The sequence below is a fragment of the Fistularia commersonii genome, chromosome 26, assembly GCF_037954325.1.
Source record: "Fistularia commersonii isolate RoL2024-O1a breed Wild chromosome 26, RoL_Fcom_v1.0, whole genome shotgun sequence".
In the NCBI taxonomy this organism is placed as follows: Eukaryota; Metazoa; Chordata; class Actinopteri; order Syngnathiformes; family Fistulariidae; genus Fistularia; species Fistularia commersonii.
In genome coordinates, this window is record NC_141309.1 from 11,462,668 (window position 1) to 11,481,808 (window position 19,141).

Genomic DNA, 19,141 nt, shown 5'->3' on the forward strand with positions numbered 1-19,141 from the left:
GATGGAGGCTGCAGCTTTACGATGTGTTGCTAGAGGTGTAAATTGGTAACTTTTCCAAACTTGTGAAAATGAAATGCAATTGGTTCAATCCAAAGTACTCATAAATAAAAGTAGTTATACATCTCTTTGAAAATACATTACTGAGAGTAAAAGTTCTTCATTCACACCCTAATTGAACAGTTTAATTCATAATCTTCTTTTTGCATCTCCCCAATTAAGGGTTGCCACAGAGATATATGTTTCCATCCTGCCCTGTCCTCTGCATCTTCCTCTGTCACCCAAATTATCTACATGTCCTCCTCTGTCACATCCACAAATCTCCCCTTATTCTTCCACTTTAGTTCCTTCCGTCGATCCTTCTACCAATCTAGTCGCTCTTTCTCCTCTTCACATGTCCGAGCCATCTCGATCTGGCTATTCTGGCTAACCTGGGCTGTTCCTCTGGTCTGTTTGTTGTTACTGGTAATACATTTAGTCCATCCTTGTCAATCTCAAAGAAAATTTCTGAGCTTCTTCTCACTACATCTTGAGAACAATTTATATTAGTATTTAAAATAATGCTTTTAAGCAAACACTTAAATGAAGTCTATTATAGTTGTCATAGTTAACAATATCTTTAGGTATTATAAGTGAAAGAACTAATTCTGCAGAAAACTAGTCTCCTTATATGTGCTAAATATATGGATTCCGGATGACTTGTTGAAGTAATTGATGAATTATAGGGCTTTAAAATTTTACAGATTTGAAGTACATTGTATACTAGTGGATAATGTGATCAACTGCGATGCATCAGTCCATATCAAACCTTATTGCTATCGTCTCAATGTCTATCCATATTTTGCCCCGCCCCTCATATTTCGTCTTGCACAGTACGCCTTGATTACTTCTGTTGCCTACAATGGCAGTCTGCTTACTTAAAATTTATAAAGGTGTCAAGGTTGTATTCCGAAGAACATACATATTGAAAAGAGAAAAATGGGGAGATAGACCACCGAAAAAGTTGCGATTGTATTCATTGTAAGATAAAGATCAATCTGCAAACTATGAACCTTAACAAGCCAGTAATTTAACCCTATTATCATTAGATACTGCTCTTTACTTAGAAGCAAGACTGACTTTTTCTGACATTTCAATTTGACTCATTACAAAGGAAAAGGTTATGTTTATGAATACTGGAGCAGCTGCAGGTCGATAATGCCAGAAATGAACCACAAAAGATCATGGTCGTGCTAGATATTTACTAAACAATCATTTTGGTTTTATCTTCAAAGTACTTTTGTATGACGTGGAGACCTTTAAAATAAACCTCCGTGGTCATCTGTTTGTGTTTTTTGTCCCATCTTCCTCTTCTTTGCTTGGATCACAGCATACCCATATGCCAACAATTACGTTAATGAGTACAATATTATTATAATTGATTAGAATGATGGCCAAAACAAAAGCAAGTACCAGTAGAAAACCAGGTTTTCCTTTTGTTATTGTAGCTTTATCAAATGCCAGAGGAAGAGATGACAATGGCTCACAACAGATGTGACAAACTGAAACAAGTTCATCAAGGTCATTTGTCTATCATTATATCGCAGATATTTTACCTGGAGTTTGACAGAAACAAATCCACGTAGCAAATTATATCAAAACCACATGGTGCAGCGGATTCTCTCATCATGTTTCTCTAGATTACTGCATAATCTTCCATACTACCTTAGTGAGTGCAATTCTCAAATAGCACACACCCTGAATTCCTCATTCACTGACGACTGGAATCTGCCCTACTTCTCCTGCTTGAGTCTGTATTCTGCACAGTCCTAGAGGGTAGACCATGCACTGGAAATCCAGGCAGGAACAACATCCTATCCCCGGCCTCTAGGAAGTGACCTCAGCTTCAAAAAGGCCAGATAAAAAATCCACATCAGAAACAAAAACACCAGGCCAGCCGTAATGAGCTATCCACCAGGCTCCATTGTGTTCTGAGGGAGGCCAGGTGGTGTGACATGCATATGATTCTTATTAGGGGGCCTTTAGAGGAACAAGAGGAGAGGGGGGGCAATGGGGTGGATCATTCAGGGCCAATCAGAATATTTGTATATGATGCAACTATTAGTGCTGTTCAATAATCTCTGCTGCTCCCCAGAACACTTTGGCACTCAATAAAGGTACATTTGCCTTTACCATGAGCATGAGGTACACTGAGGGTAATTTTATGGCCTTAGAGGCAACAACTACACACTCAAAAATATTCAATCGGGCAGTTGGATGTCCCATTATTACTACGCCAAACTCTAACGCAAGCAGCGACTCCTTTAGTGCAGAGACGAAGGACTTTGCCTGTGTCCTCTTTCCCTCACTCGCCTCTCTCTCTCTCTCCAAAACCTCATCACATGGCAGAGGGTTTTGGCATCCCTGTCTGGAGTTTCATAATCACACTTCTTTTCTATACATATCATCAAACTGTAGGAGTGGGAGATGTCAAGGGGACCTCTGGCCTCATTTTTCAACAGTTTCATCTGAGCACTTTGCGCTGCGTTTGACTGGATTGTTTGAATGTCTCCTGATATCAGGGAACACAAACAAGCAAGCCTGCCAGCCTGTTGGGGAGGATAAGGAATGAAGGGGAAATAGAGGCCATTCTTCTCCTGTGTGACGGGGATTGTGTTGGAACAAGCACCTGTCACCCCCAAACAATACTCACCGAGGTTGGGCACAGAGAGAGGAAGAAAGAGAAGTGGGAGAAGAGGGAGAGGGAGGTAGGATGAGGGCACCGGATAGGAGAGAAAAGTGGATCATTCGATCTGACTCATTTCCCTCCGTCCCCTTCATATTCTTCGGTACCTCCTCCCCTCTCAATGTTCTGCCCCAATATACAGGACTGTCTCAGAAAATTATAATATTTTCATAAAGTTCTTTAGCTTCTGTAATGCAATTAAAAAAACAAAAATTACTTTTTCATGATATTCTAATATTTTGAGATAGGATTTTTGAGTTTTCGTAAGATGTAGGCCATAAAAGGCTTGCAATATTTCAGTTGATTTGTAATGAATCCAGAATGTATGACATTTTTGTTTTTGTAATTGCATTACAGAAGATAAAGAACTTTATCACAATATTCTAATTTTCTGAGACAGTCCTGTAGATACTTCTTCATTTGTATACATTTTAGTCCCAAATATTTGTATATTGCAGCTACTTAAATCACATCAATCACAACGTCTGCATCAATGTTTCGTACTGAAAATATGATGTCAAAGCTGCAAAGTTAATCCAACTGCCTTTCCTTACAATTGCTTCACATATTAGCTTCATATGCTCTTCATAGATATAATTCAAATAGGCGAACGAGCAAAAGCATGTCCTTCAGTTTCCTCCGCCAGACAAACCCTTCAGATATCCTTGAAAATAAAAGAGGGAGGCTGGGAATAGCAAAACCAGCACAAGAAAACTTTGCTACTTCCATTTATTATCTTCTGCTACGGCGGCCAGCTTGGACTGTCCTTTTAAAAGCCTCTGTAATTGCCTTCAAGGCCACTGTGGGTGCCAATCTCACCTCTCTGTCCTTCAGCTTCATGGCAAGGACCAGCTGATTGCGATGGTTGGTCAACGCTTCGCGATAGTTGCCCTTGGAGAAGAATGCCGAGCCTAAATTCCCATGAGCACGGCATTCCCCTGTTTGGTCACCTGGAAAAGAGAAACCAGAAACGGATCAGGACGGGAATTAATTCAATATGCAACCTATGCAATGACAAAGCAACCGGTGTTTATTTCCCATTATCCTGCTACCACTGCAGAACGGGGATGCGATGAACCTCATCAATGCCACTTACACACCACTGCAACCTTAAAAGGGAAAGTGTCCGTTCTAGGTTCTCCACAGTAGAGCAGCTTTCATGACAGCTGGTAGTTTTAATCTCAATACTCCAGAGGGTAAGAGGGGAAAACCTTGTTATTTCTTCTTGACAGAGAGGCCACATAGACAGGGCCATAGTAATGCACCAGTTCAATGCGCTACCTGAAAACACAGCTTCTTATCTCCAGCTGCTCTGCCCAGCCATGTGAGGAAGAGTGGAGCCAGTCTGTGCAACTCTGTTTTCACTTATTGTTTCACCATCTTCCCTTCCAGAACTTTTTCCTTCAGTAAAAAAAAAAAACTCGCTGTGCTGTTTCTCAAAACCTTCCGCCCTCTTCCTGCACCATGAGCCACACGATATTGTGATATTAAAAAAGAGAGTACATGCGAATGGCTGGCTCACTTTCTCTCCCCATCACACGATCAGATAAAATCACAGTCAGTTTTGTTTGTTTAGTAGACTTTTGACATCTCAGTACGTTTGTCACGCAAGATGTTGCATTTATGGTGAAATCTCCAATGTAAAGTGATTTCAATGATGATCTTACTTTTAGTAGTGCGGGTACAGTAACTGTGTGCTAATTCTGATATTTGACAATTAACAAAAGGCATTTGACAGCTGGAGAAAAATATATGACCTCTGTCTCTAAAATGGAGTGCAATAGTTTTATCCAGTTTCATTTCATTCCCATCACTATTTTACAAATGTCATATAAAGCTTCATATTTTTGATGGATTTTACTGGTAGTTTCGATGTGTCTTGAATGTTAAATCCTTGACAAAAAAAATGCATGTGTTGCCTTCAAAAATTTGAATAGTTAAATGGGAATTTTCTTTGTTTGAAAAAATTATAATTTATTAAAAATTAATCCCTCATGGGGAAATTCATTCTCTGCAATGAATCCATCATGGATGAACCATGAGCAGTAGGCTGCCGTCCACCAGTACCAGGGGAGCAGTTGGGGGTTCAGTATCTTGCTCAACAACACTTCGACACACAAGGAGGAACCAGGAATCCAACCATAAATGTTTGTCCCAAAGACGATAGCTGTATCTCCTGCCCCACGCCTTATGTAACTGCATTATTAGCATGAGATGAATATGACTGCTAGGAGGTGTTCTTTTGAAAACACTTTTACATCGGTTTATATTACATTACAGGGGATAGTCAAAAGTCCTTCATTGTGGCTCACTGAAACGAGCTGGAGAAGGTGGTTCAGAGATTGACCATTTCTTTTGTTTGTTTTTTCAATAAAGTGCAGCTTTTATTAGTAGTGCAAGGTTACATTACATATTTTTTGGATCTCGTCCAAATATTATGTTTGTTTATCTGCAGTGACTCCTTTCTGTCAAGACATCAAGTTCTCTGTTGTCATTGTTTTGTTTTGTTTTGTTTTGTTTTGGCAGGTTGTCTCCCTACTCCTCCTCCCTCAGTGTACAGACATGTTTGTGTAGTGAGATACTGTAGATCCGTTTTCCAATATATCAGCTGGAAGTTATTTTTTTACTACAAATATCTTCAATTTCTGCAATATATTGGAGAAAATATAAACTCATAATTATGAGGCTGTGGTCCACTTTTTCATATCATTTTGCATTTTTGACATTTGGATTCTGATTAACTTCAGGTCAATCTTAGCCGGTCCTCTTTTATACATGTGTCTCTTTGGTTTGTTGTTTTACATACAGCAATAAGAGCAAGGGAAAAACTACAATGGGTTAGTACATACAGGACTATCTCAGAAAATTAGCATATTGTGATAAAGTTCTTTATCTTCTGTAATGCAATTACAAAAACAAAAATGTCATACATTCTGGATTCATCGCAAATCAACTGAAATATTGCAAGCCTTTATTATCTTAATATTGCTGATTATGGCTTACATCTTAAGAAAACTCAAAAATCCTATCTCAAAATATTAGAATATCATGAAAAAGTATTTTTTGTTTTTTTTAATTGCATTACAGAAGATAAGGACATATTCTAAAGACATATTCTAATTTTATGAGACAGTCCTGTAGATGTGAAGAAAATGTCATCAGTACATTGTGACCAGCCTGCAAGTTGTTCTACTCAACCAAACTGAATGTCTCGTTTATGGGATGCCAACTGCTTGTCCAATTTTTGCATACTATTTAACAGCACAGAAATCCAATACATTGATATTCAATTTTTTTATTCTTTGGATGTTAAACATAGGGTGACTGAAATCAAGCAGGTCCAATAATCCCATGAAAAAACTTGATTGTATCAATCTATGATGATTACATTCTCACTAATAAAAGTATCTGGATTATTCAACGTCTGTCCCTGCACATATAAACATGTTGCTTTTATGCAGCTGAGTTACAAGCAGCTACTTTAATTTAGATATTTAATCATGATTTTCCATCCATCAAAACTTCTTTCCAGACACTTGCTGAAACAATTCCTAATTCATGAGGTCACAAATGTCAGTCCTATGGTGTCTCTAACTAAAACAGCGTGTAGAACGAGATGAACATCTCAAGTCAGTCTTAATATGGCTGAAATATTCCAGCCCCTACATGTGTACTAATATTTTCTTAATTACAACATTATCAACACCATCATTGGTGATGTTAAGGCCCATCCATGGTAACTGACTTAGAGGCAAAAATGCGAACAAAAATACCCCTCTGGTAAAGCTTTTGTTAATACGCTCTTTAGATTCAGCTTCCTCTGCTTGAATGTACTGTGTCGCAAATTGCATGTACTCGAGTTTGGAATTTTATTTTCACAAACCAAGCAACTGAAAAACAAACAACAGCGGGTGGCAACATGTCACAATTTAATGAAATAAACGGTCTTAAAGAATAGAAAAACCCCAAAGTGCATTGAAAATAACATAAAAACAACCAACTCCAGCTCGTTATTCCCTTTCCACAATCCAGGCCTCTTACCTAAGGTCTTGGCGACCTCCAAGTCTTGCTGCATGTAGCCAGTACTCTTCTCTGTGTTGCCCAAGGACCAGTGGGCGCTGCTGAGGGCCGAGAAGACGGAGCCTCGTAGCTTGAGGCTGCACGTGCCGATCTTCAAAGCAGCTTCCAGCACTACAACGGAGGCTGTATGGTGGCCAGCTGTCAGCAGCTCCTGGCCAATCACAGACACCACCACAAAGGGACTCTTGTCCAGCTTCATCTTTTGCAGCTGTTGATAGGTGGGCTCTAGAGATTCTGTGGAAGATGAGTGAAGCTGAGATTAGAAGCAGACTACAAAATTAAGCAAAATATAACCTTTTGCTGACATGGATACTGACGACAGTATCTGACAAGCGACCCGCGGTAGCTTGGCCGTGTGTTTACCCGCCACGATAAAGGTGACCGCCGTCTCAATTCAAATTCACCATTTCTCGATTAACGGTTATGCCGTGTCTGCCCGGATAAGCACAACCTGTAGCTTGACGGAGAGAAAGCTTTCTCTGACAATTTGACAATAACACTGTATATGAGCTATTTTTCTGCTCCCTCCATTCTGACTGGGGTAATCTCAGACAATTTCTTGCAGCGCTGTATTAAAACAGTACAAGTTTAGACCATTGTTGACAACAGTGTCTTCAAGCACACATGCTGAAATTATATTTCTGCCTTCTCCATGGTTGTTTGGGGGAATAAAAAAAGCTGAGCGGGTTTTGAGATAGAGTTTCAGGACTGATGGGAAAACTAATGCAGATAATGCACAATAGTAGCCGCAGCAAAGGAATGCGCGGAGGAGACACACAAGGTGACCTTTGAAGCGGCTGAAACTGCACACAATGACATAAATCAATGGTGGGCCACGTGGGAATCGGGATCTACAACCCCTCCAGATTACAAACCCTCTTGCAAACACCAGCATTGAACAACAGAACTGGGGGGCTAGGGAGGCACACCCGTGTGTGAGGGGTTTTGTTTATGCCTTTGTGCATTTGCCTTCATGTATAGGGGTGTATCGGGGGTGGTGTGTGTGTGTATATGTGTGTGTGTGTGTGTGTGTAGGGGAGGTATTCTCATGGCTCTGTGCTGTATTTGCAAATATTCTAAGTAGAGCTGCTACTAATTAGGTCAAAGCGCTTTACAGCAACCGCATTGGTGCAACGTTTTGGTACACACAGACGTTTGGCTGCAAGTGTAATTTACATTTCATCATAACGCCGATATTTCATGCAATGTTATTGTCATTTCACAAAAACACAGTCACAATTTCTGAACAGGCTCAGTAGGTCCTTAAGCTACCACAACTGCTAATTCCCTGGGGATGGAATGGTACATCTATTGCTCATTGTTTCAGTCAGGGACAGAATTACAAGGACAAAAATTGTTCAACATTACACCTATTCCATCTTGATGTATTCCCTATAAAATTAAGTGCAGTTATGATGATTTTTGTACGGTCACTCAGGCCGTACTAGAAACAACTTGTTCTATATTGCATTAAATTCAGTACACCTTATGCTGTTTGTGACGCTATGCATTCAGGTATAGACCTCTTGCAAAGACACAATACAGGCAGTACAATAGGCAATATAGGCAATACCACTTATATTTTGCTTTCCATATCATCTTATAACTAAATGATTTTTTTTAGTATGAAATCATAAAAAGTTTGATCACATAGAAAGTGTGAAAATTAACACGATTGCCAAATGGTTCAGGTGAACATGTACTGTTGACTTCATCAAGAGCTTCGGAGAATTAATGTCAACTTTTAGATGCATTTGTCCAAGAGCTAAGGGGAAGCTAAGACACTATAGGGGACACTATATTTCGTTGCCATATTTATAGCCATATTTAAGCCATATTATTTTGATTTTGGCAGCGAGGTTATGAGCTCAATTCAAAGAGGTTGACTGGTTGCATTTGGCTTAGTAATTATTAAATTTGACTTAGTGACCAGGGGACAGATAGATTTACTGAGCCAATAAAACTATAGCTCAGTAAATATGTATGATCTTGACAGTAGTGTATGACTCTGCTGAGGATAAACACCTTATGCATGAAAATGTAACAGCTCAACAATATTCAAATACACTGTGCAACTTTATTGCACACCTCTGCTATTAACTTCAGTAACTCCAGACAAAACAAGTAGATCGGGCGTGAGAATCACTTCCAGTAAATACCGCTGAAGAGTAAATCCTGCTCATCGCTACATTTACATACCCTCTAGCAAACGCGAGGCAATAACAAACAAAAGATTTTTGTTTTTTAGACAAACTGTGTTAGTTTTAAACAAGATGATGTACTCCTGGTATGGAATTCTGATTTCTGAGCCGGCAAATCATAAAAGAGAAACCAGGCGATATAATGTTGTTTATATATCCTGCTATTCCTTAATGTGTATTTATCTCAGCAGTTATTGCAAATCAGCTATGAAACAGAAGTACATTATACATTTTTGTTGCTGTTTCAGCAAGTTATTTATACGTAAACACACACACATACACACATACACACTCAAAATGAGTTATATTACTGAGGGTTTGGTCTCAAGAGCATCTTCTGCTCAGGTACTTGGCAGAATGTCACGCTTGCAGAAGCAGTGCATATATTTAATATCCATTCATAGCATGTAATTGCCATCAGACAGGAACAGAGACCAGAGATAAAAATAAAACACCAAAAGCATCCTTTTAAAAATAATGTGTCATGGCTGGTACATTTATAGACAGGTTGTATTGACAATATTGCAGTGTATGGTCTCAAGCAAACGGGCCCCGCCACAGATATGAAATCTTTTAAAGTCTAAGAACTTCTCTGAAAATGAAGCTTCTTATATTTTCTTTTCTCTGTCTCAACAAATCCTCCCTTTTCAGGAATCAGTGCCCCCCCCCCCCCCCCCCCCCCCAAAAAAAATAAAAAAATTCCAGGGATCTGTGTTACGTTCTATTTCTTTACGGTTCAAGAACTCACACAAGCTGTTGAGGTTCCGCTTCAAATTGCTGATTGTAACATTGTAACATGATTTGGGATAATAATAATGAGAATGCTTCACAGTGGCAAAACATGGAGATCTCACCAAAAAAGGAACCGTACTACTTTACCAATACATTAATCTACAGTAATAAAAAGTAATTCCACAGAGTCAAAAACACAGGAGAGCAGGAGAAAGCCAGCTCTTTCATGAACTGAGGCAAATATAGATCTGCTCAGTGAAGCAATAAATAGATACAAAAATAGATAAAACAAAATTTAAAATCTTCAATTAGAGTCATGCTAGAAAAAAAAAACTTTCCAGAAAATGAATTTAGGGAAGTTGAAGTAAATGGTCCAAATCCTATATTGATTTTTAAATTGAACTCTATGATGTCAAGTAAGAAATAGGCTGTACAGAGAAAATATCACATTTTCAATTTTCCCTTCCTTTGGGCTTGTATCAAGCTGTGAAGTGAGACTCACAACCTCTACCTCAAACACACTTACACAGATAACAGAATCTCATTTTGTCCCATATATCTCTTTTGTTTCATAAGATGATGCTTAAAATGTCTTTCTTGCAGTTGAGGCCATTTTCTATATGAAAGGGTGGCGACTTGCCGACAAACTGAAATCAAATCAACCAATTTTGATTTTATGTCATTTTGTGAAACAGAGGAAGTTGCTGATGTTGTTAGGGATTATTGCTTAAACATTATTTTAAGCGATGAATTTGTTTGCTTTGCCGGAGTTATATAAAGAACAGATTCACAGGGTTGATTTTGATCACTCATGATCAATACCCATTCATTACCAATTGCGGCTATTGGGAAGGGCAAAAAAACTCACATCACAGATGGCGATACATCTACGTGTCTTCAGTATACATTCATGTGTGTGTGTGTCCATATTGCAAACTCAAAATGGAAAAAAAAAAAACAAAACAACAACATGCCAACAAAATCATATTTACCAACCACATTTTTCCCTCTCCTCCTTTTTTAATCAAACAAATGTCGATATAAATGTGTCCCTCTTTTAGCCAGCTGTTGAGACAGACTTTACATTTTACATTATTACAGTTTACATTATCTGAGGCCCAGACACTGCGAGGATTCAGCGCAAGTCGGGCGTTGCAGTAGAAGTACTTGCAGAGAAATCCCAGACGAACGTATGCTTTGCATTGCTGTACTTCAAGTTGGAAGTGCCTCAGTGAATGGACGACTCCCACCTGCACAGTGTGCAAACTACGTCGACTGTCTTTGGGTTATTTTGTACACCAAAGAAATCCAGAGGGCCAATATGTTGTTTAGAGTCGTCCATCTTGTTTTGATTGGTGTCAGAGCACCAATCTGTGCTAGTAAGTGGAATTGTGGGATTTTCAGTCATTGTGCGCTATGCGTGCATCAATTGTTGCCGAATTTTTTTAATCAAATCATTCATTTATTATCTATTCTGCTTATGTTGCACTCAGGATGAGGGAGTGCAGGGTCATCCCCGACTGGTGACCGGTCCAGGGTGAACCCCACCTCTCAATTAATAACAACTGGGGTTCGCCCTGGACCGGTCACCGGTCGATCACAGGGTCACATACAAAGACAAACGACCACTCACTCTAATTCATGCATATGGACAATTTTGGGTCTCCCAATAAACCTGCTGCATGTTTTTGCATTGTGGAAACACACACAGACACAGTGAGAACATGCAAACTCCACACGGAGAGGCCCCCTGTCGGAATTGAACCTTCTCGCTGTGAGCGAGAGCGGAAGTGCAAAACACTGTGCCGCCAGGGCGACTTTAATCAAATGAATAATGTAGATTAATTGATTTGTATTAAGAGGTTCATTTTGAAAGACATATTATCAATATCACCTTAATATCACTTGTAAATCAAATATTCACTTTAATGAAGGACCTGATGTGTACTTAAGCTCATTTGTTCTTCAAGAGCTAAGATATAAATAAACACAGGAGCTGTATTCTCCAATCTTCTTATTAGTCTATGATCCTACAAGAAGGTCAATTATTGAATAGTCTAGAGCTGAAAATGTCCTCCCTGTTTAGAATTTTAGGAAATCACTATGATGATTGGTTACTCATCTCAAGCAGCTTAATGAGAGACAAAGAAAGCATCAACTCCGTCTAGCAGAAATTCATGCGTCGAGAAACACAGCTTTCAATATTAAAAGAGTAAGAGGTATTTCCCTGCGCTTGTTTTATTATACAAGAACATTGCCGATATTGGAGGGAAAGTTTCAGCCTGAATGATGAATAGAGAGACTGCTCTACTTTCCACTTGTGTGAGAGCCCTTTGTTGTGTGAAATACAGTATGAGTCACAGGAGAGCACAACAGCTGCTTAGATCTGGTATAATGAGAAGAAACCTTGATCAATGTAAGAGGGCGTGTGTGTGTGTGTGCGTGTGTCAAAGAGAGCAACTGGAATTATATATGACACAGTAATATCGGGGAATTATGATATAAAGTGCAACGCAAGCAACCTTTGATGAATTCACTGCATTCCATGTCCTTGATCATTTTCTCTCTGGTTGAAGTTTGATATCTTTGCTCTCCACATAGAGAAAGGATAAACACGTTGCTCTGGAAAATGCGAGTTAATTCACTGGATCTAGAGTATCTATCTACAGTGACACAAACGACAATGATAAGTGAACATTACAACTGCCAAGAGGGCAGACACACAGTTGCTTCTGAGGAGGCAACAATGCACTTGCATCTGCTATAAAGGATTTAAGCACGATTACAAATGGATTACAACTGATCAGTGTTGAAAACAAAAACATCAGTTGTCTGCGCAGCCACCTAATGGGTGCCCATCTCTAACAACTCTCAAGAAATGTTTCCTGCACTTCATGCAACAAGTTCAAAGTAAGCGACAAATTTTAAAAGCTCTGGTGTTTTCACACGCCCCGTTAAATCGTGTGTGTGTGCGTTATCCAACATGCTAAATCCAGCGAGAGAACCGATAAACAAGAATGGCACAGACATGTGCTCCTCTGCCTTCAGGGAGAGAAAGCAACACTCACCTACCTTTCATTTATCAGGGGAATTTGGCTGAGTAACCCTGATTATCCTCCCTGTTTACCAGCACAACATTGATTATGGTCCCTGTGTGGCAGGAGACCCTGTGAGAGGATCATTGCTCTTAATCCTTTGCCTCAGCTACCTCTCCCAACACACCTCAGATTAGGTCTTCCACCAGTTGCCTAGTACTGAGGGAAATGGGGTAAACAATTAAGAGATTAAATAGCTTGGGCTAAATGTTGCTCTCTCCCTTTTGAGAGGAGCCATTCTAGTCCATGATTCTGGAGTCTGGGCTCACGCCCAAACCTTTTTCTTGTTTCGGTTCCAGTGACAGGCTTAGATACTCCATGTCACTCTGATGGGCACTCCATTCTTTGGTCTTTTTTGAAATATTCCCTCGTCTGCATTTGCACATGAATATTCAGGGGGATCAGCGCATTCACTCACCAAAAACTGATTCCTCGGTGAACAAAGCGATTCAAAGCCGGTGATCTCTTTGTACAGTTCAATACATTCTGGATTATTAAACAAGGCCGCATTCTTGCACGGCCGCGGTATCGGCGCTATTTAGAAAAGGAGAGACGGCAATACGAGACTGCAGGATGACTCAGTCTTTGCTGGCCGCCGGTGCCATCCAGATCTGAGGCATAATAAATTCTCAGCAGCGGTCATTTAAAGTAAAATTGTTTCCAGGTTTATTTAGAGGCTCATTAGACTTGCTCAGACTGATTACTCACGGACAATCAGGTCACTGCAGTTGGCTGATAGTGCAGATAATTATGTATTACACAAAGTACACATTTTGGTAACAATCTTAGCTTGAATGCACCACTTATAAATCCAGGCAGCTCTAGTAAAAAGGGTCAGCCACAGACAATGGCATTAGTGTTGGATGCTCATTAAGATAGCCGTCTATCTGTGAGCGGAATCAGGCTGACTGACAATAAGATATGCTGAGGCTGCAGGCGTCAGACATCAGAGTCTGGAGGTAAAGCACTTGACATCAACAGTCAGTCACAAAGACGAAGTTGGGAGACAGATAGGGTGAAGACCTGCCTGCGGAATGGGAAAATACTGACAGGTAAAGTCACCACAATGGACCTATTGACTGACGAGTAGGATGATAATCGCAGGGATGCTTTAGACAGCTGTGGAATAACATGTGGAGACGGTGAAGCAAACAAAATGCAACCCAGTCACATGACGATGCCCGCACGCGTGTTACCAAGACTTCAGTCCCCAGCTTTCTGGTCAAATAGATTTCCTGTATTTTCATGATGTCTGGATTTAACTCCGCGGCACTGCTTTCAGTTTTCTTCCAAATCATCTATTTAGAAAACCCCGTGATGACCATAATAAAAAGCTAATTAACTTACTAATAAGGAAGGAAAAAAGACAAAATGAAGCCACGTTCTTACCTCGTAGAGGTGATTTCATGGCAGCTTCCACCATGCCAACAAGTAGTTGTAGGCTCTTGGGGTCTTGCGCCAGCCCAGACGCGAAGGCAGCCAGTGCGTCGGCATGACGACCAAGGTACTGAAGGGCAACACCCTGTCGGAAGTATGCCTGTAGAGAAAAGGACGAAATATTCATTCATCAGCGCTTGAGTCGAACTTCCACAGCTTTCAACAAATACATTACCAGGCACTTGCTTTTCACACCTTTTGCATTTTTTTCCACATGAAATAATTTCATGGCACCCGCTCTCCTTTGTCTACCTTTTATAGCTGATTACTTGTTTTTTTTTGTCCTTCTTAATTGGATGAAAAGTTTTACATAAATGCACATGCTACACTTTGGCTACTTGCCTTCTCAGGAGCAACTGCGGTTGTTTTAGTCACTGTATTTTGCTGTTTTCTGGGGGAGAGAACTGTACACAAATACAGCATTGGGATTTCTCTTTGGCTATGTTGGAGGAGAGTTAAGAAAGAAAATAGGAGAATTACGAGGAGCTACAGTAGTCTCTCTGTAGCTCAATGAAAAAAGGCCTGTAAATGCTTAAGTGTGCCTTCCCTCTGTCACACAGCGGAGTGCATTAGAGAAGGTAAATACATTGACAGAGACTATTTTCCCGTTTTTACATCACTCGAGCCATTTACTGTCGATATAAACCATTCTGAAAGCATACAATTTTAATTCCCTTGCATGAATTACTATCAACTGCATCTGTCTACTGACAAGTTGTATCTTTTTATATCAAACTGAAAAATAAGAACACTCGCTGGGCATCAAAAGTAAGCGGCACTGATCCTCCCCCCTTTAAAGAAAAACGTCTTTTTTAGGCAACTTTGTGAGTTTGTATGTTTGCGTCTCAGACCTGATAGGACATTAATCCTGGTGATTTGTTAAACCTGACCGTAGCCCAATCTAACAAGAGCAGCTAAAAGAGATGGAACTAGATCCAGCTCATTATTTACAAGCCAAAGCACTAAATCCCCCCCAAAAAAAGCCAGCAGACTGCCCATCAGAAAATTCCTATCTGGGCTGGAGAGCAACAAACACACAATTATAGCAGCAAAGCATGGAGAAAATGAAGAATAAGCTGTCTGTATAGCAAAAAGCAACTGACTCTGTACGAGATTTAACGTCAGAACCTCTCTTTCTATGGTGCTTTCAAATGTTTGCGCTTGTGTGCAGGGGAGCAACAGTCCATGTAGCCATCTGGCAACTTCCTCACTGGAGCGGTCCTTCCACTCACAGCTCGCAATGAAAAAAAGTGACAGGGAGGGTAATTTGCTATTAGCATCTGGTAGGCCTTTTCATTAGTCTTCACAAGCTTCTCTGTTAGGAAGTTAGAAAGCTGAAGAGTGAAAAGGGCTCGGGGATTAAGCAAAATGAGACATGACATCAAATTTATAGAGACCAGTAATTAATTTTGCTTTTGTCTGTGCCCCCCGCTGACTGCCAATCTCTCTCCAGAGCTGCTGCCTCCATCAACATTTCTACATCCTTCTGCTTGTATCACAAACAGCACTGAAAATGACATGGATGACAATTTTATTCAAAGCATTAACCTTTGCGCTCATACTGTTATTCTACATGGGGAGCACAGGGCCGGGGTAGCCGTTCGATATAAATTGCATCTGGTGGCAGTGGAGTTTGGACAGGATGCACAGTCGGGAGCGAAGAGGCCCACAAATGTTTTGCCCAGGGGAACAAAAGACATTTAAAAGCATTTCTCCCTTTGATTAGATTTAGCCTACAACATGACGGCTCTCCAAGAGATCTTGCTTTTATTCTCAAGCAGCGTGCCCTGACTAGAGGGTGACCACAGCAAGAGGATGAAAAAAAAGATAAAATAAATATAAAATAAAGAGAATATAGAATTAAGAATATAGAATATTGAATAAAATAAGTATTACTTCAAAGAAAAAAATGGCATAATTTTACAGACTTTTATTTTTGACTATCCAGAGATAGTGCATTCAATTATTGCATACACAAGCATGATAACAAATTTTTAAACAAAAGTGCCTCTGGGAATATGACAGAATCAATGTGCCATAGAGCCTTATATGATTCTTTTTCCATCATTAATCTCCCACCACCATTACAACATATGTAGCTGCATGGAAACATATACACATCCTCACCCTCTGCATCATCTCACAAGTCAGCTCGACCAGAGGTAGTCATAAAGAATGACATTACAATGCATGAATGTTAATTATGGCCATATAAACAGCAGTACTGGTCAGGCGGGGGGAAACCTGAAATAAGAAAAAAACCTCACATACAGGAGTTACTCAAAATATGATTCTGGCGTGGTTCAGTGCCTGCAATGATGACAAAGTGTACTGCATTGTAATAGAGATTTTATCAAAAACACATCAGAGTAACTGAAAAAAAAACACCCCTATAAAAGCAAAAAGCAGTGATTTTATTCACTGTTATGTGCCATCAGTTAGATAAAATTTTTTAAATGAATAAGTAATTTTAGCTGATGACTGTCACATACATATGAAACGAGCTGAAATGATGCAGTGAAACAGGTCAAAATGGTTTGCTACTCCTGTCAATCATTGTCAGCTGTAAAAGAATGAACCAGAATATATTCTTGTTTAAATAATGGTTCCACTCCTTGTAGTGACCACAGGAATCACCTCATTTTCACAAAGGCTTATTAGGATTCTTGTTCTGTCAGTGGCTGTTATTGAGTGTTGTGAAAACCCTGTAAAAAGTGGAAAAAGCTACAGAGAAAACATCATCAGATGGGCTATGTGAAAGCAATTAGGAATTGAAAGAGATGAAAAAATACCAACTTTTTACTCCCTCTGAACTGTTTATATTCAGACGTAACGGGATCTTTTCTAAAAACAGTGCGGCATTCACTTTGAGATCCGGCAAAAATGATCAACGCCGCTGCTTGCTCTGCCACTATGAGCCAAGTTAAAACAGAAACGGAGTGGCACGGGAGAAATGAAAAGTGAGAGAGCATGACAAAGGGACAGATTTGCCTTGTCACTATTCCACGTTGAACACACCACTCCACAATTCCACTCATAATCAAAATCAATCTCCCAAAAAGATGTGGATTACAGTTTCCACAGAACATTGGTCCTCCTGTAATGTAATTCATCTTGTACAACGCAGCATCCAATCACAAGGGTTTCTAAAATAATAACTAAGCAGGTTTAGTCACTTGACCTTTCTGCATCTTTGCTTTGCCTATTTAGTGGGCAATTTTTTTACCCGTAGGTCCATTCCAAGAGCGCTAATGCGCATGTGTATCTGTATGTCTGAGTGTATAAGCAAGACGGAAGGAAGGGGTTGCTACATGGAGGCAGAGAGAGCATGGCGAAAACATACGGATAGAGAGGATAACAGCTTTTCTTGTTTCTAGAGTATTTTAATATTTTATGAATGCTTGTTTGATGTAGTTTTAAATATTCATGTTTTATTGGCCCACAAGAAATGACGCAAGAAAGTTATTCGTGCTGCTCCACGGTATGAAGTACTGTAGGGAACCGTCGTTCTCCCTGCATATGCAGAACCGAGCTCCTGCGCACGACAGTCAGAGAGACAATTTCTTTCCCTTATAGCAAGACACTTAAAATGAAACATGGACAAATTTCTTTCAGTGACAGCTCTTTTGTTCACAATAAGACTCACAGTCAGACCAGCTGCATAGAAAGTTGACAAGATTAAGATAGGGAGTTTGGTGCAAGACAAGCTGTTAGGGGCTTCTTTTCGAGTTGCTGATTAATGCCTCGGCATATGTCCTCGCCTTTTTCTTTAGTGCTGCAACACTGCTGCTGTCCTCAGCTCAAGTGCATCGTTGAGAGCACATACATTTATCTTTAAAACAACAACAACAAAAAACACAATGAAGATGAACAGTGGTCTGGATGCAAATGATAAACCGATGACAATCTATATTGTCCACATATGCTTTGGATCCCGCTTGATATAACTGGCACAAAATGACTTATGCAGCAATTAATTCAGGATGAATACTGAAGAATACTAACATATTCTTGTGAAACAATGTAAGTAAATTGGAGAAAAAGGTGTATTGGACAGTATGCTGGCAGCATACAATTAGCATTCATTTTATGCTGAATGAATGATCAAGCAATCAGTGCATGTCACTGCCCTCTCAACCCTCATTTGTGCCTCTCACAACAAAAGGGAATCATAGACTGATGAGTGTAATTGAAGAGGATCTACGAATCTGGTCACAAAACTTTGGCAATTAAGAAATGGGATGCTTTTCCTCATCTATCCAGACTTTCCATTATAACCTCGCTCTGCCATCAACAAAATAAATTTAAAAAAAAAAACATATATTTGTCCAACTGTAAAATATTTTCTCAAAATTGAGGCCTTGCCCGCAGGACATGTCAACACAAAATCAGGCAAAACAAATTTTGAAATAAAATTGTAGAGATTTTATCCAATTTTCCATTATATTGTCATACATGAGCATAATTAGAATAAGGGCAAATTGCTACTCTACCCCTTTAAAGCTTGCAGGAGCTTACTGAGCCAAGTTAAACACTCTGCCATATTTTAGGTGCATGTTGTGGAATTGTGCCTAAAATGGGAGTTCATACAAGAATACATCTGCTGAAGAAGGAGAGGAGGAAGGTGTGTTTGGAAGCGGAGAGAAAAGACGAAAGGTTAGAGTCTGAGACTGAGAGTAGGGACTTTGAATATTGGGACGATGACAGGGAAAGGTAGAGAGTTGGTCGACATGATGCAGAGAAGGAAGCTGGATATACTGTGTGTCCAGGAGACCAGGTAGAAAGGTAGTGAGGCTAGAAGCTTAGGAGCAGGCTTTAAGTTGTACTATTATGGCACTGACAAGAAAAGAAATGGAGTAGGAGTAATCCTGAAG

The 19,141-nt window shown here is 39.8% G+C and overlaps 1 protein-coding gene across 3 annotated transcripts in view; it reads right to left on the minus strand.

The window, feature by feature from the left end:
* The window catches only part of LOC147218597 (tetratricopeptide repeat protein 28-like), a 127,030-nt gene that overhangs the window by 58,432 nt on the left and 49,457 nt on the right, over positions 1 to 19,141 (minus strand). For all 3 annotated transcript variants that reach the window (XM_086174247.1, XM_086174248.1, XM_086174246.1), the window contains exons 2-4: positions 14,220 to 14,367; positions 6,764 to 7,036; positions 3,542 to 3,672 (exon numbers count right to left, since the gene is read on the minus strand). In XM_086174247.1, the coding sequence (XP_086030373.1) occupies positions 3,542 to 3,672; positions 6,764 to 7,036; positions 14,220 to 14,367 (552 nt within the window). The remainder of the gene's footprint in view (positions 1 to 3,541; positions 3,673 to 6,763; positions 7,037 to 14,219; positions 14,368 to 19,141) is intronic.